This window comes from Rutidosis leptorrhynchoides, unplaced genomic scaffold (assembly GCF_046630445.1).
Source record: "Rutidosis leptorrhynchoides isolate AG116_Rl617_1_P2 unplaced genomic scaffold, CSIRO_AGI_Rlap_v1 contig500, whole genome shotgun sequence".
In the NCBI taxonomy this organism is placed as follows: Eukaryota; Viridiplantae; Streptophyta; class Magnoliopsida; order Asterales; family Asteraceae; genus Rutidosis; species Rutidosis leptorrhynchoides.
The window spans coordinates 12,146-38,178 of record NW_027266730.1 but is presented as its reverse complement, the minus strand read 5'-3'; the positions used below and the strand labels follow the sequence as shown (position 1 = coordinate 38,178).

Below are 26,033 nucleotides of genomic sequence, written 5' to 3'. Positions count from 1 at the left end.
TGCATTATACATATATACACGCCCAAGTGATGAAAATTGCTTAAAAAAGGAAGAGAGACAATACAATGCAATACAATACAAAATACTATACACGATTGGATCGAAGATTAACCGTACATGATAGTAGCCAAGTTTTGGGTTCTCCATTTCAACAAGGATAGGTATTAGGTTAGCATCAGAACACCTAGCAATCAAAGTGGATGAATATTAGTGTATGAAAAGAAACAAAAGTTGCATTTTCTAATGAAGCCTTGAATGGGGAGAACCAAAAAAAAAAAGATAAACCTTGTATTTCTGAAGTTGTTAAAGGAAATACTTGCCTGTGGTTGATAAACCTTGCAGCATTTCCCCAGTCTCTACTATCCAACCACAATGCTTCTTTTTCATCATTCATTGAACCTTGAACAAGGGGCAATGTATATGCATGCTTCGTCTTAACCAGAGCAAAACCACCTTGCTTGTTATAACGGCTTTGGAACTCTACATCAGTGAGCATCTCCCCAACAAACTCACACACAAAAGTGCCTTCTGCCAATTCTTCAACAGTTCGAAGACCCCACCCTTTCCCTTCGTTTGTAGGAAACACCTGAAAAATAAACTATAGTTTCTCAGAATCTCTTCGAGTCCAACAACATTATCTCAAACAGCAAAAAACGATAGACTCTAACCTGAAGCTTTGCCTTAATGCCTCTCTGAACAACACGATTCCCACACTTTTTTCTGTCACATCCGCATTTATGCCAACATTCTTTAATGACATTTCTTAACATGTCACCTTTGGATGATTTCATGGAGATAATACACTCTTCCAGAAATTTTCCTTGGAGTAACCCATCTGCCGTGTATGCAAATCTTCCTGTTTTCTTAGTACATACACATGGCGTGGAAGACACGAGACAATCCACAAAAAAACATTTCTGGCAACATTCGTCATCAGGAATACCAAAAAGTGTGGTGCCAACCACAGCTTTGTTGTGTATGATATTCTCTCGAATGTAGAAAAACTCGGGCCTATCATCATCACTGCTCCCTGTTACCAATGGAATTCTCTCATGCTCTTCTCCTCTAGTAATGTCTTCAGAATGAGCGTCTGCTTTCAAAGAAAATCAGAAACACAAAATTGAAGAAGATCAAGTCAGATTCTAAATCCAGTAAAGTACTTTTTCAAAATAGGGATGAGAGATTAGCATACCTGGCATCATCACATTTAGAGGGACCAAATTCTCCAGGACGTTGTTACTGGACGGCTCAAAATTGTTCGTCGTCAAGGAATTGTCTTGATTCATATCAGACATAACCTTACTTGAACTGCAACTTAAGTCCCTGTTCCCCAAACTTGACATGCTGCTGCCACCACCATTATCCTGAGAATCACCAGATTCAACATGATGTATTAGAGTATTCTAACCTTCATCATAATGTTTTTGGATTAAGAATGGTTTTTGACTTGACTAGCTTGCTCACACTGCATCCCTGAGTCAAACGTCTTGGGCGTCGACGTCTAATAAGGGTAGGTTCAGACTCTTCAAGGTCCATTTCCTCTAGTAAAGTTCTTGTCCATGTCATAGCAGACTTGTCCAGACATACTGTTTTGGATACAGGTTTAGATGTTTCAGGGTTGGGAAGTACCATCAGTTTCTTGTCCCCAGAAGTTCCCTCCTGCCATGGATCATATCAATACAGTAACTAATGGATGAAACAATACGAGCTTGCTCAAAACTTTTCACGCAAGAGCTTGTTACCGAAAATGCAAGTAAATACAACATTCAAGCTATTACACAACATGTTTTTGATGTTTAAACTAAATCAACCAAGTTTAACAAGCATATTTTGTAGTTTGTAGTGACAAATACAATCAACAATGAATTGGCAACATATCTCAAAAATATATTATGCCATGGAGCACAATAAAAGACAAATATATTGAAGTAGACTTTTCTTTAGATTAAAACAAAAGGAGTTCATGTAAAAGGAAAAGCCACCTGCTTATGATTTTCTAAGAGTTTCTTGCCATTCCTCGTCCTCGTCGCTATAGAAGTTCCATAGTTAGAGGGTACAACCTGCTTATCATTTTCTATGAGTTATTGTCATCCCTTGTCCTATTCCTTGTCGTCCTCTTCCTTGTCGCTATAGAAGTTCCATAGTTAGAGGATACAATTGCCCTACTAGTACCTTCCCGATTTCCACAGTCGATACATTTACAATTATCGGAGCATAATTCATCTTCTTTTCTACAGGAACAAAGCTTAATGATACACCTTGACTTCTTGCAGCCACATCCTTTTCTTGCAACAGGAGCTTCCCCTGCATTCCCCTGGATTGTTTGGAAAACTTTAGATTCATGCCACAACAATGTCACTTGCAACAAGAATGTACATACAACATTTATTGTTCTTCAGCCAACGTGCTGATTTCAGTGCCATGTCAATAGGTAATGAAGTGCAGGGTCCCAGGCGTCAAAATTAGTAAAGTTTCAGGACCTATAGTGCACTAATCCCAAACAAAGTAAATTTTGTGAGGGAACAGAACACAAACCTGTAAGCAGTTCTTTTCCTCTTCCAACAAGTGTTCGATCAAAACATGGTAATCATTGTCCTCAATAAAATACCAGCTTCCGTCATATGTTTTTAGAAGCTCATTTATTGCTTGCCTGATCTTAGCTTCGGAGTAACGAAGAGGCTCCAATCTATCCAAGGCATTTCTCATTTTTTTAATATTGGAGCTCATATTTGTACTTAACCCTGTCCCAAACACAAGTGAAATAGTCAGCACTCAGCAGTGTAAACATAAAAAACACACAAAAAGACACAATTTTTTTCTGTGAAAAACTGAAAATCACATTTCGTGACAGAAAACAATGTCTATTGTTAACTCAGAAAGCACAAAGAGAAAAGAACAACACTGGGTCACTCCAGACATTTGATAAATGCTTCCCAAAAACCCTAGAACGAAAATTAAGTGTTAAAAATCACACCTTTGAAAATAAAATTACATGGGTGTTGGCTTAATGTCCTAAAACAAAGATGAAAAAAAAAAAAAGAGATCGGATTCTTATTCCTTAGCTAACACGCTTTTCTTCAAAAACGAAAATGATGAAGCATTTATGACTCAGGGAGGAGGGGAAGAAGAAGATTTTTCAACTCAACACACCCAAGAGCTTAAGAGAAAGAGTTTTTTCTTTTGTAAATGAAAGCTTAGAGCTTTACCAGTTTACCTAACAATGGAGGTCGGTTCGAGAGAGAAGAAGGGAAGAGGGGTTTTCTTCTCTGTGATTCATTTAGTTCTGAGTATTATGAAAGCAAAAGTCTCACTTTGTATTTAGGTTGTCACTTCAGGTTCTTTTTGTTTTAGGTAGATATGTCAGCTTCAAGTTATTTTTTGGGAATGAAATTGGTCTGAACATTCAAGAATGACAAATCTCCCTTTCAGTTCTGTAATAAATAAATCGACCAAAGTGAGAATGGTTTGGTCAGTTCGGATCGGGTCGAAATTGTGTGAGATTGGTTTGGCCAGTTCGGATCGAGTCAAATAATTGGTTTAAGCCGAACAAGATGGGCCGAGTCTCTGGCCCGAAATTATAAACCTTTGCATTGTGGGGCTTCCAAATTTTAATTTCTTTTTGTCTCGGAGCAAAAGAAACTTATGATGCATTTATTTATTTTAAAAAAAATCAAAATATCTGAATCTGAATTCGAATATTAAAATATCATATTTAAATTTGAATGATGATATATTTAGATTGTTTGTTTTTCGCGTCATCTGAATATATTTAAATAACATAAATATTAAAAGTGAAAAATAATTATTTATATTATAAAATATTGATTCTCTCAAGAAAAAAAGAAACGAATTAAATAAATAACTAAAATATAGTTTCAAAGTAATAATAATAATAAAAAATATAAATTTAAATTTGTATTATAAAAAAATAGTTGATATTTTTATTTTTTAAATTCATTATAAATTTAATTTATTTAAATAATAATAATAATTAAATATATCAATTTTTTAATAAATTTAAAAAATCAAAATATTATCTAAGAGGAGTATTAATTTATTTATAAAAAATTGAAACCGCACTCATATTATATGGAGGAAGTCTAAAAAAAATGAAACATATATTACATATAATATAAAAAAATGTTACGTGAGTTTAAAAAAAAAAGAAAAGAAAGCAAGCTATGTAAAATTAAGGGAGGAAAAAAAAGATAAAAAATCATAATATTTTATTTGGGTGGGAATCGAAACATGAGGTACGTGATATGGTAATTTGAGTGAAACACCTTAAGGTGTCAAATTCCGTAAATATATATCTAAATGAAATTAAGTTATAATTCCATCATTTAATGGCTAAAATATATTAAGAGGCATTTTTTTAAAAAAAGAAACATCTTTAATAGTCTTAAATTTGATTGATTCAGATTAAGAGATAAAATAATTGCAACACTAAGTATACATATCATTCGCGTATATCTATGTGCATCGCCCCTGTCAATTACACTTATACCCTTAAGCCTTTTCTCCCGTCCAAATGGTGATTTGGAAACCCAAATTACAATTGTAACCCTGAATTCTATCATACACGAATCGATCGGTTAATTTATATCATACAAGATTCAAACGAACCGATTTTTTTAAACTCACCACACCATCCTTTAATTCCCCAAAAAAATCATTTTCACTCTCTCCCAAAAACAAATAAAATCTCTCTTATCTTCTCATGCCCACTAATTTCAGGTGCTTTATAATTCTGGATTTCAATTGAATTTCTCTGAAACAAATTTCAAATCTTTTGAATTGATTCTTAATTCTTTCTGGGTTTTTTTAGAGAAATAGAAATGGCTAAGGCGTTGAAGAGCAGTTTCAGGATAGAGATGGCTCTGAAACAACATCAAATAAACGACCAAACGGCGTCGTTTAAGGAGGATTTGATCTCTTGTGGGGATGTTGTTGATTTCTCAGTTGACGACCTTGATTTCTCAAACGACGACGTTTTCGTCGTTTTCACGACGAGAGCTCCAAAACCCTAATGGGAATTGACGAGAAAGAGAGACATTGTGAAGAAAGGTTGGATTTTTCGGTCGTTGAAGAAGAAAGTTTCGAGCTTGTTCCGGTAAAGTTTTCTTTTTCTCGGGAAACAAACTGGGTTTTTCTTGTGGGTTATTTATTAGATTTATGACTAAAATTTTGTTTTTTGAACAGACAGGATTTAGGAGACCTTGAATGGCTATCCAATTTCGTTGAGGATTTAAGCCCGGAATATTCTTTGGCGTTACCGGCGTGTTTTTGTTTGAACCGGCCGGAAATTGATGTTTGGATCGATCGGATCAAAATGTTATGAACCAAAATTGATTGATATTATTAATAAGGTTCGAGTTAAAAAACAGGATCTATAGGACGGGGTCAATTTCGTAAATCACTAAGATAACTCTGCCGTCATAGAAACATCATGCTAACAGAGTGAGGGGCAATTTTGTAAAAAACGTAACAGATGTACAGAAATTACAGATGTACACTAAGCATGCCTCGTCTCGGAGAATATTTCTGTGTGGATAGATAGTGGTTGATGCTTGAACTTGACTTGAAGCACAAGCAACTAAAACTAACGAATTTTTTTTTCTTCTATATTAACAGCTTCCTAATGTCTGACTACGTACTAAACTATATTCCTTGATGAATTAGGAAAAGTCCTAATAACTCATCCATCCATCCATTACATATATAAATATACCTGTAAATCCTGTAAATCAGTAGTATTTGCTTTCATCTACGCACTCTACAAACAAAACCTTCGATGGAGATCTCAAGTGTCGATCTTCATTCAAGCATTATCTTCGAGATTTTATCTCGAGCTTCATTACAAACGGTTGGAAAGTGCAGGCTTATTTCAAAAGAAATTGACAATCTCACCTACGAATCGACTTTTACAAATCTTCATGGCGAAAGAACAAAAACTATCCGAGGTTATTTCCTTCAGCAGCTGAGAAATTCCTATTACAAAATTACTTTCGTCTCTTTCGACGGTAAAAAACACGATGAGTTGTCTCTTGATAATTTCTTAAACCCCGTTGATCGTGGTCGCTCGAAGATTGTAGCTTCTACGAAACAAGGCGTTTTGCTCTTAATCAATAATTGGACAAGACCAGTAGATGAATACATTGTCTGTAGACCCGGAAAGGAACTTTGCAGGGTAATACCGAATCCGAAAACACGATATCCTTCTACAGGTTTTGCTCGTATCGGTATGGTCGTGCTTAAATCGAACCTTTTGCATTTCAAAATCGTAAGACTTACCGAGAGAAGTTACGGGAATAGGGTAAATTTGCATAGCCCACATTGTGAAGTTTTCGATTCGAACGGTCTTGGAAGCAAAAAGGGCCAGTTCCATTACCCGAAGGCATGCTTTTAAGTTTGGACGCACCGACTCCTGTCTCCGGCGCTCTTCACTGGCTGATTTTGCATCAAAACGTATTTACTTATATCGTTAAGGAAGAGACTTGGGAAATTTCCGACTTACCAATTTCGACTTCCGAAATATTTGATAGCATGAAGCTCGTGAATTATAAAGGGAGTCTCGGATTGAATTTTTTGAGTACAAGTGAAGATTGTATGGAACTATGGGTGGTAACTAAGCAGAATACATGGACAATGGAATTCTCCGTCAATCTTCCACCTCTAGACAGATATGATAGACCTTCGTTTACTGGTTTTTGCAATGCCGATGTGGCGATGATGAAATCTTTCAACACTCTATGGTTCTACAACTTTAAAAGCAGCGAGTCAAAAATATCAATAAATTTAGACTTCAGTGATGAAATTTTTCCGATTGAAACGGACCTAGAGTCAACAAACTTGCCAGGAAGCGTAAGAAGAGATATACTGAGGCAAAAGGTTAGTAAAGTCAGTAAGCTAAAATGCAAACAGAGGTTTCCAGATGGAAGAAGAGACATACAAAGACAGGAAGAGAGTGATACTATTACAGACAATATGTCAAACAATGAGAATGCAGTTTGCAGCAGCTCTTTAACTCATTAGAGTCCTATTCCTTTCTTCATTCCTATTCTTTTCTGCTTTCTTTTATTCATGTTATGTTATATTTTAGATATATAGATAGATTTTATTGGTATCTGAATTTTGTTGTTTCTTGTATCCGACAATTTTTTACTATTTGCATGAATTACTATTGTTAGTCACCCTCTTGGTTTTCCTAATTCTCTGTAACACGTTGGAATTGAATACATATATATATATATAATATATATCATATCATAATACAGTTCAACTACTCCCTTCGTCTAATACATACGGAAAACATAATGTAATTTGAGACGGAGGTAGTAGTAAATGACAATTTCTGCTCTTTGGTGAAAAAACCAGCATTACAGTTGAGAAATTACAATCTCATGGAGATCACTATAAAAAAATGTCATCTAAATTTGTACAAACAAACAATTCAAAAGAAAAGGGATAGGGTCTGCCTACATTCCAAATAGCTTGAATTGCACGCAACCTCATTTGTTGAAGAGTAAAATATTAGAACGCCAAAATGGAAGTTGTTCAAACAAAGAACATATTGTTTTGCAGCTCCGCGTGCAGCCTGTAAAACCTCTCATCGGAAGACGATGCCGACAAGGTAGACAATGACGATTCAGGTGAATTACTATTAGAAGACGATGATACTGTTACAGAAGTTGGAGACAATAATCCCTCCAGCATTGCTTCATGATACATCCTTCCTCTATAAGCCACAAGATCAGCATAGTAGACTGGTGGGACCAACGAAACCGGTTTAGTACATCTAGCAAAAGTGAAACACATGTTGTATATAAGCTTCTGCAAGTCATCTGAACTGAAATTATGTTCATCAAACAACACGTGGTAATGTGTAGGCTTGCTTGTTCCTAGACTTCCATAATGACTGCAAAGGTAGAAATCGAACTCGAAAGGATGCACGATCTGCGTGTCAACGACGTTCCTGGAGGTACATTTCCTGAGCGACCATTGTCCTTTTGAATGTTTTCTGGAAACAAACGAGTCTGATGTCGCTTCTGAGCTACGACAAGTGTGATAGTCGGGAAATAGTTGATCATTCGAAAGCCTTTTTGATATCGAGTAATTCTTCGTTGAGAACCATGTGGAATTGTCCTTCACTAACTCCGTCACGAATGATTAATATTCTTTTAGGCCTGATTCTGTTCCTTCTAGCATATGCCTCAACAAGCTCCGTACACATTTCTCCGAAATTCAATATCTTCTCTGTCCGGTGTTGCTGCGGCCGAACACGTGCTGCATAGATATTCGCAGCAGGCCAATTCACAGTGGCGACAACAGCTGCTATCGAGGGACTCGTGGTGTTCCATGTTCCAGGATGATTAACATCTGCCCCCACAAACATAACATGATCGTCGTCACCGTCGAAATAGGGAAGTTTATCCATAAGCTCCACATTACTCCCGCCGAGTTTGGCATTGATCTTGAGACCAAGATTAGCAAGAAACTGATCACGTCCTTCATTAGCATGGATAGATAAGCAACATTGAGTTACAACTCCAATTTGCGTCTCCGAAATCCACTTTAGATACTTGTAACCAGGATCTTTTCGGGTCATCACGATTAGAATAAATTGCAAATTTCTGTTAGCAGAAACAGTTTCGAGTAGTTGTCGGAGATCGTCGACATTGGAAAGCACATTCATTTTGGATGAGTGATAAGTCAAAGGCTTTTCCATGTGCATTCCTAGACTTTTGCAACGAGACATAAGCTTTGACACGAATGAGTCTGTGTTCAGCCTGAAACGATCAAACAAAGTAAGGTCAATAAGAGCCCAACGGTCAATTGATCTTCCTTCTACCACTTTTCTTCCCTTCAAGTTCCATGTAAAGTTATCATTGACAGTTACTTTGACAGGTGTTCCATTTGGTGCACTTAGCTTCAACACAGGTGGTTCAATAACACGTCCGTCTATTGTTGTCATGCTCTTGTTCACCTCAAGTCCGAAATTTCTAGCAATGCCACCTCTGCAAAACAAAAAATAATGAAAAAAATGAAAAAAACTAAAGAAGGAAAAGTGTTTAAATTTACATACCCAAGAGGACCATCAACGGATCGGACCATTCTTGATATATTCTTCTCCCTTTCCTTTGGTGGGGCCAACGAAAGCTTCTTTAACATGTTGGCTGCATCTCTATCAAGATGCTCTTTTGGATATATTTGTCCTTCAACTAAGACACACAACTCCATAGGAACATAGTTCTTCCTATTGTTCTTGCCTAAATCAAGACAAGGAATATCTCTGTACAAAATATCCTTATCATACCTCTCACGGAAATAGTCTACTAGTCTAACACGTGTTGTCAGGGTCGTCAAGGATGAACGAAAGATCTTGAGTACATTCCGTGGTCAACGCGGCGACGACGTACCTTTGATTGGTAAGACGGTGAGTCACCATAACTTTCAATCCTTTCAATGCCTTTTCAATATTCTCTAAAACTTGTGAAAATTTGAATTTATCCTAAAACCAGAATATGTTCAGTTAGGAAATCTAAAACTGGCAATCTCTTACGAAATGCGACGACGGAGTAGTCTAAGCACATGGATAATCCTTGCTTGGTTGGTTTCAGGCTATGTTGAAACCCGCTAGACGCTGTTATGCCAAATCCTAGATCATTCTCTGAACTAGATTCAGCCCAATGGAAACTCCGACCGACAGGAATCAAGTTTCTAGCAGGATTTTCCTTCATAACGACATCCATTCCTTGTAAAACATCTCTAGGAATTGAGAAAACACTTCCTCCCACATAATCTTTTAACTTACTAAGCTTGAGCACTTTCACAAGCTTTATGGTGAAAATGTATGATTGGATATTCATGTCTTCTGCTTCTGATAACTCCACCTTAAATTTTCCAGTCGGCAAGGAGACTGCACTGAAAATGTTCTTCTCGCCGTCGTATGCAGTCATGTTTAAGGGAAATTCAGTAGGATTATCAGCAAACATTTGTTCCTGATCATGGATAGATTTGATTTGGATATTTTTATGGGTCTGCCATTGTTTGGGAGAATTTCAGGCTTGACATCAATGTCATAATGTCTTATTATATTCTCAGGATTGAATTTTACAGGAAAATGATTGGCTCGGAGCTTAGCAATTCGGATGGATGATTTGCCACCGTCATCTGGCCGATGAACCGGGTTCAGTTTCTTTCCGGATTGAATTAGGGAAGAGGGTGCTTGATCTTCGACATGTCGAACAATAATTGTAATTAGAAGACAATAATACTACATCCGTCCGGAAATACATACCTCTTTGTGTATACATGTCTATGTAAAGATTATATAGGCAAAGACGCATGAATTTCCGACCGGACGGAGGGAGTAGTGATTTTTCAAATTAACAATCCAAACAAGTTGATTAGAGTTTAAGAGATGATCCATTCTTACCAGAAACAACAACAAAGGAAGAATCAGGAATAGATGGCAACTGATCATTAGGAATTGAACAACCAGTGTTAGGATGACTAGGACCTGGTGGGCCCCTGCCTCTCTTACTGGTGGACCCCTCAACTCTCCTCTCTTGTTAACATTAATATCAGACGTCCTACTCAGCTGGCGTCTCTCCCTGTTGACTTGACCTCCAACTCTCCGACCACCGTGACTTGGCCTATCATAACCATAATGTGCTTGCTGTGTTGTCTTTGGTATGTCCCTATCACTCCGCGGAGCACCAATACCGCCGGCCGCCGGATGATGATAATTATAATTTTCCCTCTCTGTTTCACCATTTCCGGCTGCAGGTTGCTGGGAGCGTTCCCGGTAATAGTAATCACAGCCACCATGATGGCCACCGCCAGAACCACCGTAATATCCACCATTCCCTCTCCGGCCATCTCTAGGAGGAACTTTCTCTCTGTTGCTACCACCGGCTCTCTCCATTGATTGGACGCTAGGGAGCTAACATAGACTCGTGAAAAATACACCGATACAATAGAAACCGGCACGGGAATACGGTTCCGTCAGTTCCAGGCAATGAAACAATGAAAAAGAGCAGAGGACGATAAGAAACAATGAGAAAAAGGACAACAGCCGAACGTTCCTTATATAATGTTGAGAGTCTCGGAAATTACGTCAATACCCTCTATATTTGACCTTTTGGCTTTCGGATTAGACAGAGTTGAGAGTGAAGGATTCGTGTTTATCGCTTCGTAGACACTCCAAATACTAAGACAGAGTCACCCATGAAATGTTTATATTTCATAAATGAAAAATCCTAATAGGAAATTGACAGAGTCTTGAATGATTCCTCACGTCTCGATACATCCGAGGACATTCTTGGAATAGACTAGATTTCATGACTAAGAAATGACTAAGAAAATGTCGGGAGTTTCTCATTTTTTATTTATTTTTAGTGATCTTTACTATGATATGGATTTCGTTTATCACTTAGCATACTTGCTAAAAAAAAATTTCTTATCTTTCATGAAATATATTCCATACATATCGCCATTTTATCGCTTGTTTTATACAAATTATGATGTGATAATTTACGTGTAATATTATTATTGGTTACGTATTTTGTATGAATAGCATTTCTCTGCTCATGCTAGTTTAACCACTCTCTACTAGTCGGCCCAATTACGTTACACTGGGCCCAAGATCCACTCTAGTCCCACTCTTCCCAGTCGGCCCAGTTCCATTACTCTCGGTCCAGAGACACTCAAGTCCGGCCCATATTGAGTCACTATGAGATATTTTTAAAGTTAAAGAAGGAAGGTAGACTTGGTTTGATACTTTGATTCAGATGTATCTAAATTATTGTATAGTTTTATGTTTAAGGAAGCCTTCATCCTTCAATGCGTAGATGTCTTACCATATACAATGATTCTATAATCTGCATATAGTGATATGATAATAAAATTACACAAAAAAAGATAAAAAATCAAATTATTAATTACATTTCATATTATATTAATTATCACCTAAGATTAAGATAAACTTGCCTAACCAAACTTAACAATCAAGTGTCCTACAAGTTCCATCCGGCGGATCGGACTACCGACACAAACTCGCTCAACCACATTTAATAAATCAATATAATTCACCTTATATATATTTTTTTTAAAACAAAAAAAAACCTAACCATATTACACTTCCAGTATACTTTCATTTCATGTATAAGTTTTACCAGTAGTTAAAAGTTAGTAGCTGAGTTGATGAAAGTCCAAAGAAAGTAACGGCAAGAATGTGCCGGCATTAATTAAAAACCATAAACGTTTAAGGTAAATAGATCGAATATATAATGTTAGGGGCATTTCAAACGATTTTTTAAACATCGAGGATCAAATAAACGAATAAACTGCCATAAAGACGACGTTCTAAACTCCCGGGTTTTGTGCTGACGCTGACGAGAGTAAAATAAACCGTCATAAACTGTTTTTTTTAATTTCCGCATGATAAAAACCAAATTGACAATTATATCCAACACCAGAATGAGAAAACTAGGAATCGTATTAGTTAAAAATAGGGTAATATTGGAAATATTAAAAGTTTGTTAAGTCACACCTTCTCTCTTAAGTCGAAGAAAAGAAGAAAATCCGCCAAAAACAGAAAAATAAAATAAAATAAAATAAAATAAAAACAATTTGAACAAGTTAGGAATGTTCTTGGTAGTGTACTAAGGAATTGATATTCCCATTGACAAAATTACTAAATCCTCTAAAACATGTCTTAGCGACGGTGTACTAAGCCTTCTTTAATAAGTTTTAAATTAAAGGGTTTATAAGCACGTCTTACGAACTCTTACAAGCACAAAAAAGTTTGCATTCTAAAAAAAAAAAAGGAGAAAGTTAACAATGGAGAGGGGTGGTTATAGAGGATGTAGTGGTGGTCGTGGCGGAAGCGGTGGACGAGGCCGTGGTGATGGTGGTGGTGGAGGTGTTGGTCGCGGTCGTGGTCGTGGTCAGCATGATCAGAGAGGGAGATCAGCAGTCAGTGGGGCCCATAATCAAGGGCAGAGGCCTCCTGTCAGTCAGAGCCAAGTGGCGGGTCCCACCCCTGGCGCTGGAGGAAGTGGAAGTGGAAGTGGAAGAGGAGGAGGAGGGTGGTCGAATTTGTTTGCTCCTCAATCTGGTGCTGGTGGCGGTCAAGCGGGTCCGACTAGGCCGCCGGTTGGCAATCCCCCGCCGGGGAGTTCAGCTGTAAGTGGGGCCCATCATCGAGGCCAGGGGCCTCCTGTCAATCAAGGTCAATCGGCGGGTTCGACTAGGCCGCCGGTTGTCACTCCTCCGGCTCCTGGGAGTTCAGCAGCAAGTGTGGCCCATCACCAAGGGCAGAGGCCTTCTGTCAATCAGGGTCAACCGGGCGTTGGAGGAAGCGGAAGAGGGTGGTCGAATCTGTTTCCCGCTCAACCTGGTTCTGGTCCGGCGGGTCCCACAAGGCCGCCTGTTGTCAGTCCTTCGGCTCCTGCTCTTTCTTTTGGCTCTGTTGCTCCGCCGGTACGGCCGTCGGAATCTGCTCTCGGTACGAATTCTTCATTTTGTAATATACCGTGTGATATAAACATAAAAATGAAATTGTTTTGATTTGATTTGTGTGGGATATGCTGCATTTGTGCAATTTTGAATGTAGGGAGACATTTTGGTGATAAATAATCTGTTTTTATGCTATTTCGTTGAAGATATTTAAACGAAGTTGTTTTGATGTGTGTAATAACATATGTTCTGCAGATCACCTTAGTGAAATGTGTGGTAAAAGTAATGCAAATTCAAGATTGTGTTTTCTATTTCTACATATGGAGTCGTTGTTTGTTACAGTCCAATTTGTTCTTTCGTTGTAGGTTCTGTTCCTCCTTCAATGAAATCATTGACAATTGCGGAGGCTTCTTCAAGTCATCCATCTACTCCTGCACTTTATCCAATGCGACGCCCTGATAGAGGCGGCACCTCCTCCGTTCGAACTATGAGACTCCATGCCAATTTTTTCGGTGTTAAATACAAGCCTGAAAGTATCATATGGCAAAATAATCTTGACATCAAGCCCTTTGAGAATCCTGCAAATGGTCGGCCTATTAAACTGTCTAAGGCTGATTTTTCTTTCATTCGGAATAAGTTATCTTCAAAGATTCCTATGTCAGTTACTGCTTATGATGGAGTGAAGAATATTTTCAGTGCTCAAGAATTACCCACTACTGAGCCATTCGTGGTGTCACTTTCCGAGGAAGATGGTACAAAGGCCAGTTCATTCACTTGTAAGCTACAGCTTGTGAGTCAGCTTAGGCTTTCTAGGTTGACTGACTATTTGAGTGGAGGAGCTCCAGATTCACGCCCCGGTGATATATTTCAAGGGTTGGAAGTGGTAATGAAGGAGAATCCCTCAAGGCACATGATTCGTGTCGGCCGTCGATTCCATTCTATTAAGCCTGGATGGAACACTGAAATTGGACAAGGAATTATTGCCTCTGGAGGCACTCAGCAAAGTTTGAAATCTACATCCGAAGGTTTAGCCATGTGTGTTGATTACTCTGTATTGGCATTTCGAAAACCAATTTTATACAATTTCTCGAGGAGCATATTCAGGGCTTTAATATGAACAATTTCCATCGGTTTAGAGCACAAGTTGAGAATGCATTGAGTAGATTAAAAGTTACATTTAGCCATCGTGTGACTAAGCTTAACTCCACAATTGCTGGGCTGTCGGTAAAGAATACGAGGGAAATTTCATTCACTATGAGTGATCATAAGATTGATACTGTACCAAGAGAGAGTAGCCTTGTTGAATACTTTATGGAGAAGTACCAAAAGAATATCAAGTACCTTGACGTTCCCTCCTTAGAGTTGGGGAAAACTCGACAAAGCGTGGTACCCTTGGAGTTCTGTACTTTGGTCGCAGGGCAGAAGTGTTCGAAGGAGGTTTTGAGTAAAGATTCAGATGATAGATTAAAGAGGTTATCTTTGATCCCACCACAAGATAGAGCGTATAACATATGCCAGATGGTGCAAAATAGCGATGGACCTTGCGCGTAAGTTTACTGTCCTTAACTACACCTTTTATATTAAGAAAGTATTACAAATCATCCATTTTACTCTGATCGGTTATATTTTTTCATGTCTTTGAGATTCAGTTTGGTTATTGATATGTTCTTGTCGTATGGTCCATGAATAAAGTTTGAAATACAGATATTATTATTATTATAGCTAAGTTGTTTATAAGCTGCTGAACTGATAATGTTATTTTATTGGCAGAGGGGAAGTGATTGAGAGTTTCGGAATTGAAGTGAACCAGAACATGACACAAGTGATGGGTCGGGTGCTTAAGCCACCTGCTTTAAAGCTCAGGACTCCTGGTAATGGTAACATCGTGCAGGTATCTGTTGACAGAATGAAATGTGGTTGGAACCTTGTTAATAGAGCAGTAGTACAAGGCATTTATGTTGAGAGATGGGGCGTGCTCGACTTCAGTAGTTATTCTGGCAGATTCAGCTTTGATGGCAACAAAGTCATCCCGAAATTCATCGAACGTTGTAGAAATCTTGGAATGCCCATGGAAGACCCTCTCGTGTACCAAAAGACTAAAATGGACAAGTTTTATAATACTATTGCAATCCGTGAACTGCTGGACAGTGTTTACCAACAGGGTTGTGCAAAAGGCAAACCCCCACTACAAATCCTTGTTTGCGTGATGGCCAGGGAAGATCCAGGTTACAATTATCTGAAATGGTACTCCGAGACAAAATTAGGTTTACTGACACAATGTTGTTTGTCTCCTACTGCCAACAATCCTAAAGGGCAGGACCAGTACCTAGCAAACTTGGCACTCAAGATAAATGCAAAACTCGGAGGAAGCAACTTTGAACTATATGATCGACTCCCAAATATTGGAGGAGGTGAGAAGCATGTCATGTTTATCGTGCTGACGTCAACCATCCTGGTTCAGGGAACAAAGTAAGTCCGTCTATTGCAGCCGTTGTTGGCTCAATGAATTGGCCTGCTGCTAATTGCTATGCTGCTAGGGTTTGGCCTCAAGAACATCGAGACGAGAAAATCGTGAAGTTTGGGGTAAAATGTGTGGAGCTCGTCAATGCTTACCAAAAGCTAAACAAAGTCAGACCACATAGGATCGTGATATTCCGTGACGGTGTGAGTGAGGGACAGTTCAACATGGCTCTAAATTATGAGTTAAAGCAACTCAAGGAGGAGTTTGCTTTAATGAACTACAACCCAACCATCACACTCATTCTGGCTTTAAAGAGACACCATGGTCGTTTGTTTCTAGATAATGGGGGAGCACCGGGAGGAAACGTGCCACCTGGAACTGTCGTGGATACCAAAATCACCCATCAGACCGAGTTTGATTGTTTCATTAACAGTCATTTTGGTATTCTCGGGACAAGTAAGCCGACACACTACCAGGTCCTCTTGTATGAGCACAAGTTTAACTCCAATGATTTGCAGCAGCTGATCTATAACTTGTGTTTCACATTTGTTCGATGTTCGAAACCAGTGTCTTTGATTCCTCCGGTTTATTATGCTGACCTTTTGGCTTATAGAGGTCAGGTTTATTACAAAGCACTGTTAATGGAGTGGCAGCAGCAACGGCTTGGACCCTACGCCAACGACGCATTGTTTAAGGAGCACCACTACAAGTTGCATCCCGCCATAGACTGTGTTTCAGACTTTGTTTCATCTTCTTAGTTTTCTGACTTCTGTTGCTATCTTTTCTATGTTTTTCTCTGGATTTAATTAATCTCTGGTTTGTGTTATCGTTCCATGAATGTCTTCGAAGTTTTTTTTTTTATATATTTAATCTAAGGTTAAGATTATTATATACCCTTCCATCCCAATTATATTATCCAATTCAAAATGCTTTAGAAATTTAAATTTATGGAAATGTCACGTTAGTTACATCTTCTAGGCCTATCCTTTTTCGATTTTGTTCGGATATAATTAAAAAAATTAAAAAAGAAAAAAGAAAAAGGGATGCCATCAAATCAAATCCATTCTCATCCTTTCACAATCATTTTAACTTGTATAATAACCAACCAAACAAGGCAACCATATCATATTCACATCACATATTGAAGAAAGCTCCAAACTCTCTCTTGTAATCTTCTGTCACACATGAGACTCCTATATAATACAGCTATACTTTATCATGTGCCCATCTCAATAAAATTAATAAATAAATTCATCATAATTGGTATTTAATAAAATTCTTTCAATAATTTTCCTTCCGAATATAAATAGATGACGTTTTATTTGTTGTCTTTAAATAGATGATATTTTTAAAATATTAATGTATTTTCATCTTTTTATTTTTTTACTCATTCTCTTTTCCCACACACAATTAATAATTTAATTAAAAAAATAATAATAAAATTATAAAATAAAGATGATTTATATATTAAAATTGATGTTATTAATATACGTAAAAAATCTCAAAATATCATCATTCAAATACAGAAATAGTATTTTTCTTCATTTCATTTCGATGATAAAAAAAAAAAAACTCTTCATTTTCATTTCTTTTCGGCTATTTTAATTTTTATGACCGAGAAATTTCAACAAATTTTTATTAGATGGGGATCCAACCCGAATCTAAATCAAATAATTAATTAAACAAATGGTTTTATAGAGAGCCGAGTCAACCGGTTTATGACTCGACTGTTGTTCTATTCTATATTGGAGTAATATTTTATTCTTGGAATAGACTAGACCAATGATAGCAGGAAGGAAACGTAGTGGCCAATCAAAAATCTCTGATTCTTGAACGTAAAAAAGCTTTTCTTCGTCGAGGAGAAGAAGTCTACACATAACACACCTCTGACGTTTGATTGACCCTCACGCTTTCCATTTGATGCGTTCTTCGTTGTGATTCATTCAATCTCTCGGTACGTCGATTTCTTCACAAACCCTTTTTGTGTTTTGGGTTTCGGCTGTTGATGGGTTGTTGTATCGTTTCTCCATCAATATATATTGAATTTGATTGCTTATGGTTTAGCTCAGTCTCGCACGCTGTTTGCAGTGATCAAATGGGGTTATGGCATTTTGCTTCGATTCGATTAAGTTTTTGGCCTTGTTTTAATTTAATGGGAGAAAATTTCATAGCTGGATTCTGATCTCATGGTTATTGTTCCCTTTTTTTGTTGCATTTGAATGATGATTGTGAGAATTTTGTTTCTGTTCTCATAAGGATATTGACATTTTGGTCACCTTTTTTTCCTATGAAAGACGAGCTAGCTATTATGAGGATGCCAAAACATTCTGATTCATTTTCTGAAACTCTATTTTTCTTAGTTAAGTGGAAGATTATGCCTCTTTTGTAGAGGTATTCTTGATTATGCTTTGTAAATAGCTTTGGCTGTTCGCTTGGTTTGGTCATTTTGTGAATTTCTCCTAGTTATTTGAATGCTGTGAACAGTTATAGTAGTTTTGAGAGTAATACTGGTGATTATTTCTTCCATTCTTGTCTTTCTGGAATGTGATTGGTTTTCAAGGTGTTCGCTGATTTTACATTGGAAACGACCACTTCAAATTCGATATGATTCGCACCCTATTACTTGAGCTCAATGCTCTGTGAATGATTTTTTTTGAAAGCTGACTCTATTCACATCTGTTATTCAAGTTATAATAAAGGGCAAGAGTAAGGGCAACATCCTACTAATCAGAAAAAGACGGATTTATAATGGCGGTCTCTTCAAAGACGGCTATGGCTATCAAGACATATCAAGATCAAGCTGAGGTTCTGGTTAAGAACTACTTGTTTGCTGATCCTTTTATCCCATACACTTCTGTCCTTGGTGGCATATTTTCTTGCAAAGTGGTACGCTTACTTTTCTTTCATACACATATACATAGTTAGATACATGCATCTACGTACATATGCAGGTAGCGAAACTAATAGATACTTTTCTTAATTCATAACTTTGCTTGCAATCATGTTGCGTGCTTTATGTTTTTGTGGAACTTCTTTACACAAAAGGCACTCAACCAATTTGATTTTGCAAGTGCGCATTATTTCACTCCCCTTATTGATCTGTAGTGAACAAATTCCTCGTTTGTAGGCCTATGATTTTGTGCAGTTAGTCAGCACATTTTACTTCAAAACATATTCTGGTCTTAACAAAATCCAAAGAATTGAATGGAACAATCGGTAAGTGCGTTATCATGTTCTTTTCTTGCATTGTTTTCTTTCAATTGTTTGTATCCCCTTTAACTGATATCTGACTTGGGCAGGGGTGTCTCTACAATTCATGCAGCTTACATCGCACTTATGTCGTTGTACTTTGTTTTCTGGTCGGATCTCTTCTCTGACAAAATTCCGGGTCTCGTGACATTCAGAAGCTCACATCTCTCTACTTCTGCCTTAGGGGTAAGAATTGCTTCTTATTTTGTCAGTTTATATCTTGGAGAAAAAAGTCCTATACTTACCTCTTAAATTTTAGTTATATAGTTCCTTGGGCTAACAGTCTCCAGATTATATGCTATATATAGGTTTCTCTCGGATACTTCATTGCTGATCTTGGTATGATATTGTGGCTATATCCTTACCTGGGAGGAATAGAATTTGTAAGTATGCTCTATACATTGAACTTCAGGATTTATGTACAGACATGTAATTGCAGCAACTATAACTTAGTAATTGATTTCAGGTTATCCACCATATTCTGTCTGGAACATCAGTAGCATATGCACTTTTTACTGGACGAGGACATCTTTATACATACATGTGCCTCATTTCTGAGGGAACTACTCCAGAAGTTAATGTCAGATGGTAAGTGTCTCACTGGATGACTGTCATTTCTGAGTCAGAATATTATATTCTGCAACGATGGTGATGCATTTCTTCGTTTCCTGAAGGTATCTTGACACGGCTGGCATGAAGAGGTCCAATGCATATCTCATCAATGGTGTAATTATGTTTTTTGCTTGGGTGGTGAGTTTAATTTATCTTTATCTTCTTTATAGTGGAAATGGTTCATGCATTGATTATCCATCCAGCTCAGAATTGATGTCGACTTGTGTTGAAATCATGGTCATGAAAGCTATGTGCTAATTTTGAGTCCATTTTCCCTAAATATAAGATTGATTCAAAACTCCATAGCACTTTCTTACATATTTTTTTCTCTCAATGTGCAGATGGCCAGAATTCTGCTTTTCATCTACATATTTTACCATATTTACTCGCACTACACTCAGGTAACTTTCCGGCTCCTTACAAGTTTTCTCTTATATTATTCTGTTGAAAACTTGAAATTGTCTTCTGAACACCATGTAATTTAAAATGTATTGGCAGGTCGAGGCGTTGGATGGCTTTGGTCATCTGCTAGCTCTTGGTGTGCCATCAGCATTGGCTTTTATGAACATGATGTGGTTTGGAAAGATCCTAAAAGGGCTGAAGAAGACATTAGCAAAGAGGCAGTAAACAATCACTCTGGTATTAAACTGCTGCTGGAAACTAATATTTTCTCTCTAACTCGTATAGTGTAAATGATAGAAGGGTTGTGAATGGACAAAATTCTATATATGAAGAAAAAAGAATTGTGATCATATCTTTCTTCCTCCCTCCAAGAGCAGTTGTATATAGTTCATCACAAGGCTTGTTTGTGAACATTCAATATTTAATTATTTTTCTAATAGTTTTTTTTCTTTTGAAGAAAATAGTATAGTATTGTATTTAATTTGTATAAACGTGTAATTCTCAATCCACAATTTTGAGGAGCTTAGGTAGGATTGGATTATGCATTACAATTGAACACAGATATGGTCATATCTATCACTTGCAAAGCGTAGTGGCCTTCAAGGTTGTGAACCGGGGAAATATCTCGTATGATTGCAACAATCTTATCTAGGAAAGGAGTGAAATCACCGACACCTATTCAGATAGATATTATTCAAATATTACGATTCATATTTTAATCCTCTTGTGTTTTAAAAAAGACGACGTCCTCCTCCAATAACTTTAGAGAGCTTTAAATCAATCTTTAGGAAAAGATTATCAAAGATAAATCCTAGTAAGGGTTTCATCGATCCCCTATCCTAGAATGGTATGTCATACACAGTATTCCATCCGTATTAAAATATATAATTTTTTTGAATTTTATGTATAAATATATATATTTAACGAAAATTATTAATATAGATGAATGAATTTAAAAATATTAATATTTATTTTGACACTAAAGGTGATAATCACAAGTCTTTACATCTAAGTCCTAAAAACTTAAAATTTCGACACTGGATGATAAATGATGGGAGGTCGAAAAAAATAAACAGAAATTTGGTGGCAGTCGAATGAAAAGATAAGACTCGGTTTGGCCTTTGTCTTCTAGCTGCATATCTATGGAATTTGATTTGTGACAAATCACTTTAATTAGCATCTAATTTTTGATTAATTTAATTGTGATGACGTTTAAGCAAACTGAAGTGCAAGTCGTTAAGATTCTTAACCCCAACAGTTGTAAGCTTCTTTGATTCTCCAAAAAAGCTTCTTTGTAACTCATTTTTTATTCTTTTTTTGATGAAAGATTTTTTTGTTCATCCATAACAATTTCCACAAAAAATAAGTCATACAAGTACAATACATGGGCTTGAAACTTTATTAGTCATGTGATATATAATTAGTTTAGTTCACTACCTGAAATAGAAATAAAACTTCAAATTAGGGTTTGTCCATGTGAGGATATATTTGATAATTTGTCACTCTATGATTGATTTGGTTCGTTTGATTGAGGATGTTGCGTCAGAAACATCTCAGCATTAACTTTTTGGACAGAAAATGATCTTCAAATTAATAATGCACATATATACTAATTAATAAACTATTTTTGTAGTACCTCTTTTAGAGATGGATCACCCTGTCAGCATCTAAGTATTGTGCATCAGTTAAGATTCTTAGTTTTATAAACTATTGTTAATTACTTTATTTAATCATACTTTACGTTCATAGAGTATATATATGGATCAAACTTAGGAAAGGTTTCACTTTTGAACTGATTATAAAATGAGCAGTGTGCACATTCTTTTTTTCCTTTTGAACTTAATAAGCGCATTTTTATTTGCGTAATAGCAGAAAGAAATTAAGTAAAATTATATACATTTCACAATAGTTGATGTTTTGATTAAAATTACATAATTAAATTAATAAGATATATTAGTTGAAGATATTTTTATAAATAAAAATATTTATTAATCTTTCTCAATTAAAACAAAACATCATATATAATTTAAAAAATATTTTTCATATAAAATATTTTTATTTATCTAATTAATTATATAATGACATTAAAATTAAAGATCGATATATTATATATGACATATACAATAATACAAGCCTACACATACACGCAGACAGAGAGATGAACATTAGTTAGTCTAACATAAATACGTATGTCATTAAAACAGATCATATATTTTCCTTTAAAAGAAGCGATAAGCAAATGCATATTTCCCTTTATTATTTTCTCGGTCTTTGCACATCTCGTTCCATGCCCCGTTGCCCGGAGTAATTATGTTAATTTTTTCCAATCTAGAGCTAATATTCCGTATGTTAATACATATTCTTTTTTTTTAATTTTTAAAATATATTTAAAAAAAATGTATAAATTTATTAATATTGATTAAATATATTTTCTTTTGAATGTATGAAAAAAAATTAAAAAAATATGTATTAGCAGACAGAGAGAATAATACATAGTCGATCTCCATCGTAAGAATATCCCTTAATCCAAATTTAGACGCAATATAAACATGACCGTCTTGAACATTTTGGAAGTCCTGAGTGAAAATTAAAACATAGACCATTATTATTTGAAATTTTTCTTACTTCTAACATTATTTGAATCTTATTCGTCAATCAAATTCTCTAAATTAATTTATTCAAAATCTCATTCTTAATTATCAAAAAAAATATTACAAGAAAAATTGAAGAATCACATTACTGAAGAAATTTTACTCAAACCAAATAAACATCGAAGCAACTAATATTCAATCAATATATTACCTGAAACTTTCTTTTAATATTAGAATTTATAAAAGAAAAACTGTGTATCTATCCAAAAGTATAAAACTCGTAAAGTTCAATTATAGGCTCCATAATTAATTCTTTCAATATAAATTTAACAAGAAAATCGTAGAGAAATTACTGAAATTAATAAAATATGTAAATTTCTGGATTTTATTTATTGTAATATTTTTTTTTAAATAAAATTGTAGGCCTCCCAAAAGATTGGGCTCTGAGCAATCTCTTATCATTCACACTTTTATAGCCAGCCCTCAAATTAACATAATCTTTTTCTCAAATTATTTGATATTTTTAATAAATTTAATGAATATTAATAATATTTATATATTATATTCTCATTCTATCTAAATCATGCTATAAGAATTACTAGATAATTAGACTATACATTTTTAAAGTATCGGTATTGATTTGTGTGCGTGGATATGTTTTATTAATTTTTGTGAATTCTAAAAATTACCATCCTGCGGGAGTACATTAATTATAACGTTTTCGACATATTATTTTTTTCCCCTCAAAATACCGTGGAGCATATATCAACTTTTTAAGCATCTATTTAATTTGCTTTCCCTGCTAATTTAGAAGTAATAATGGTTAATTATATGATAAGTATCTGTACGTGCGTTTCAGGTGATCTTTTGTTCGTGTAATTCATTAGTCAGAAAACATGGGATCCTCTTCAAATTGTTTAGAATTAAGATCAATTAAGAGTTGTACTTTGAATTTATAAAATAATTATATATATTAAATAATTATTTCTTCCGTCTCAAATTAGATGTTAATATAAACATAATTTTTTGTCTCAAATTAAATACAAATTTTGACAAGTTTAAGGAACATTAATTATGTTTTTTCATTATACTCTCACCATCTTCATCCTCATGTCTTTATGTACTATTTCTCACCAACTTCACGCATATATCCTTATAAGAATTTTTTAATCTAATCAATTACAATTATATTAAAAAATAAATTAAAAAATATATGTTATTAGTTTGGATGAAATTTCTTAGATTAAGATTTAATTTAATTTGGATGGGAGGGAGTATAATTTAAGAAAGCATGCGCACTTCAGTTCCACTAATCAGATTTTGTGTTAAGCTGTTCCAATATATATATATATATATATATATTTATCCCAATAGAGAACTCGGATGCATTAATTTCAACTTTTTCCTATTATTGGTAATATCCATGCAAACCCTCTCCCTCGCTCACAAAACCTTATTTGTTTCGTGCATGCAACATCTGTAAATTTAGCTTACCATGGTATGGTAGAATGGTTCTTTAATTTCATCTATAAATACATATCATTTCCTCTTCTCATTACACAAACAAAGAAAAAGAGAGACTCAAATAATGGCAAAACACTCTGTCAACTTCCTTCTCTTCCTCGTTGCCATTCTTCATTTCAAGAGTTTGATCATTACCACCCAAACCCTAGCAAAACAAATTCCTAACTCCCTTGTCTTTGGTCTTACTCACTCTAAACCTAGCCTTCCAATGCCAAAAAAAATCAAAATCATCAGCGTCGAAAATAAAACCAAGCGACGTGTTAGACGTAATGACGGAGCCTCTAAGAGAAATTCGAGATGGATATCTCATATCTCTGACTATTGGCACGCCCCCACAAGTGATCCAAGCTTATGTGGACACCGGAAGTGACCTCATTTGGGTCCCTTGTGGAAACCTAACTTTTGATTGCATTGATTGTGATGATTATAGAAACTATAAGATTTTAAACTCTAATTTCTCTCCAACTCGTTCTTCTACATCGTTGAGAGACACTTGTGCAAGTCACTTATGCCAAGATGTTCATAGCTCTGATAACGATCTCGATCCGTGCACCATTGCAGGTTGCTCGTTGACTACCCTTCTTAAGGGGACATGCTCCAGACCTTGCCCCTAGTTCGCCTATACGTATGGCGAAGGAGGGGTCGTCTCTGGGTCGCTCACCAGGGACACACTTAGGGTTCATGGTGATGACCCTCATGCTACTAAAGATATGCCAAATTTTGGTTTTGGGTGTGTGGGGTCAACATATAGGGAGCCAATTGGAATTGTAGGGTTTGGTAGGGGATCACTTTCACTGCCTTCACAATTAGGGTTTCTTCAAAACGGGTTTTCACATTGTTTCTTGCTGTTCAAGTATGCAAACAACCCTAATGTTTCAAGCCCATTGACAATAGGAAAGTTAGCTCTATGTTCAAATGCTAATGTAGAATCCACTCCAATGTTGACGAATCCAATGTACCCTAACTTTTACTACATTGGTCTAGAAGCCATAACCATTATAAGCAATTCCAGTACTCCAATCGCAGTACCCCTGAAATTGAGAGAGTTTGATTCAAAAGGAACGGAGGATTGTTGATTGATTCCGGAACAACTTACACTCACCTACCAGAGCCTTTCTACTCAGAATTTCTACTCAGGATTGTTGATTAATTTTAGTCACTTTGTGTGGTACTAGTTAATGGAAGTTCTTCCTGTTATTAACTGGTGCTCTTTATAGAGCACAAAAACTCCTTTTTTAATTTGAATAAGAGCAAATGCTCTGTTCTACCATGTAATTTGTCGTCTGTTGTTGAATGCACTTTGCTTTTGCTTTTTAATTTCTAGACATAAATAAGAGTTGATTTCAATCTAGTCCGGGATTTCTCATGTAATCATCAAGCTGCTTAGTGTGCACTGGTTATCCTTGTTTTTAATTTCTAGTTAAGGTTAGATTAATTACTTAACAAGTCAATTATATTAGGAAAGAATTGGAATCTCGCCAGCATGTAATTGTTCACATTTTGGACAGCCTACAATCAATTCTTTAGACCTGACTTAAAACAATGGTTTAACGAATTCCTGGAAAACTTATATATATATATATATAAGAAGGCAAATCATTTATTTACACATGAAGCCGATTTTCATTACCAATCATTCTGTGGTGGAAAAGAGAAGTATAGACAGCACACATTTACAATTCTAAATTGAATCGTAAGCAAGATCAACTAGGAAATATATATAAAGCATA

At 35.9% G+C, this 26,033-nt stretch overlaps 3 protein-coding genes and 2 pseudogenes across 3 annotated transcripts; 4 read left to right on the top strand and 1 right to left on the bottom strand.

Moving 5' to 3' along the window:
* The first annotated feature begins 5,794 nt into the window (after positions 1-5,794).
* On the top strand, positions 5,795-7,035 carry LOC139884110 (uncharacterized). Its single transcript, XM_071868182.1, has 2 exons — positions 5,795-6,397; positions 6,490-7,035. The coding sequence occupies exons 1-2, from the start codon at positions 5,795-5,797 to the stop codon at positions 7,033-7,035; spliced, it is 1,149 nt and encodes a 382-aa protein (XP_071724283.1).
* A 522-nt stretch (positions 7,036-7,557) lies between these two features.
* LOC139884109 (protein argonaute 2-like) lies at positions 7,558-10,930 on the bottom strand. The gene is given in 9 exon segments (XM_071868181.1): positions 7,558-7,970; positions 7,973-8,089; positions 8,092-9,017; positions 9,086-9,352; positions 9,354-9,469; positions 9,519-9,994; positions 9,997-10,233; positions 10,439-10,478; positions 10,523-10,930. Coding segments are annotated over 9 exon segments (3,000 nt in total).
* Positions 10,931-14,577: 3,647 nt separating this feature from the next.
* Positions 14,578-16,683, top strand: LOC139884108 (protein argonaute 2-like; annotated as a pseudogene).
* Positions 16,684-18,673: 1,990 nt separating this feature from the next.
* LOC139884102 (uncharacterized) lies at positions 18,674-20,413 on the top strand. The gene is made up of 8 exons (XM_071868176.1): positions 18,674-18,811; positions 19,053-19,141; positions 19,225-19,360; positions 19,483-19,557; positions 19,641-19,762; positions 19,849-19,924; positions 20,128-20,187; positions 20,285-20,413. Exons 1-8 carry the CDS (start codon positions 18,674-18,676, stop codon positions 20,411-20,413), a joined length of 825 nt encoding a protein of 274 aa, XP_071724277.1.
* A 4,159-nt stretch (positions 20,414-24,572) lies between these two features.
* Positions 24,573-25,453, top strand: LOC139884101 (probable aspartyl protease At4g16563; annotated as a pseudogene).
* Positions 25,454-26,033: the final 580 nt, after the last annotated feature.

Bases quoted from the DNA above. Each gene is read 5' to 3' on its own strand.
- LOC139884110 (XM_071868182.1), top strand. From the start codon at position 5,795: ATGGAGATCTCAAGTGTCGATCTTCATTCAAGCATTATCTTCGAGATT. The intron at 6,398-6,489 runs GCATGCTTTTAA...TATATCGTTAAG, and splicing joins GCCAGTTCCATTACCCGAAG to GAAGAGACTTGGGAAATTTC.
- LOC139884102 (XM_071868176.1), top strand. From the start codon at position 18,674: ATGGCGGTCTCTTCAAAGACGGCTATGGCTATCAAGACATATCAAGAT. The intron at 18,812-19,052 runs GTACGCTTACTT...CCTCGTTTGTAG, and splicing joins GCATATTTTCTTGCAAAGTG to GCCTATGATTTTGTGCAGTT. The intron at 19,558-19,640 runs GTAAGTATGCTC...AATTGATTTCAG, and splicing joins ACCTGGGAGGAATAGAATTT to GTTATCCACCATATTCTGTC.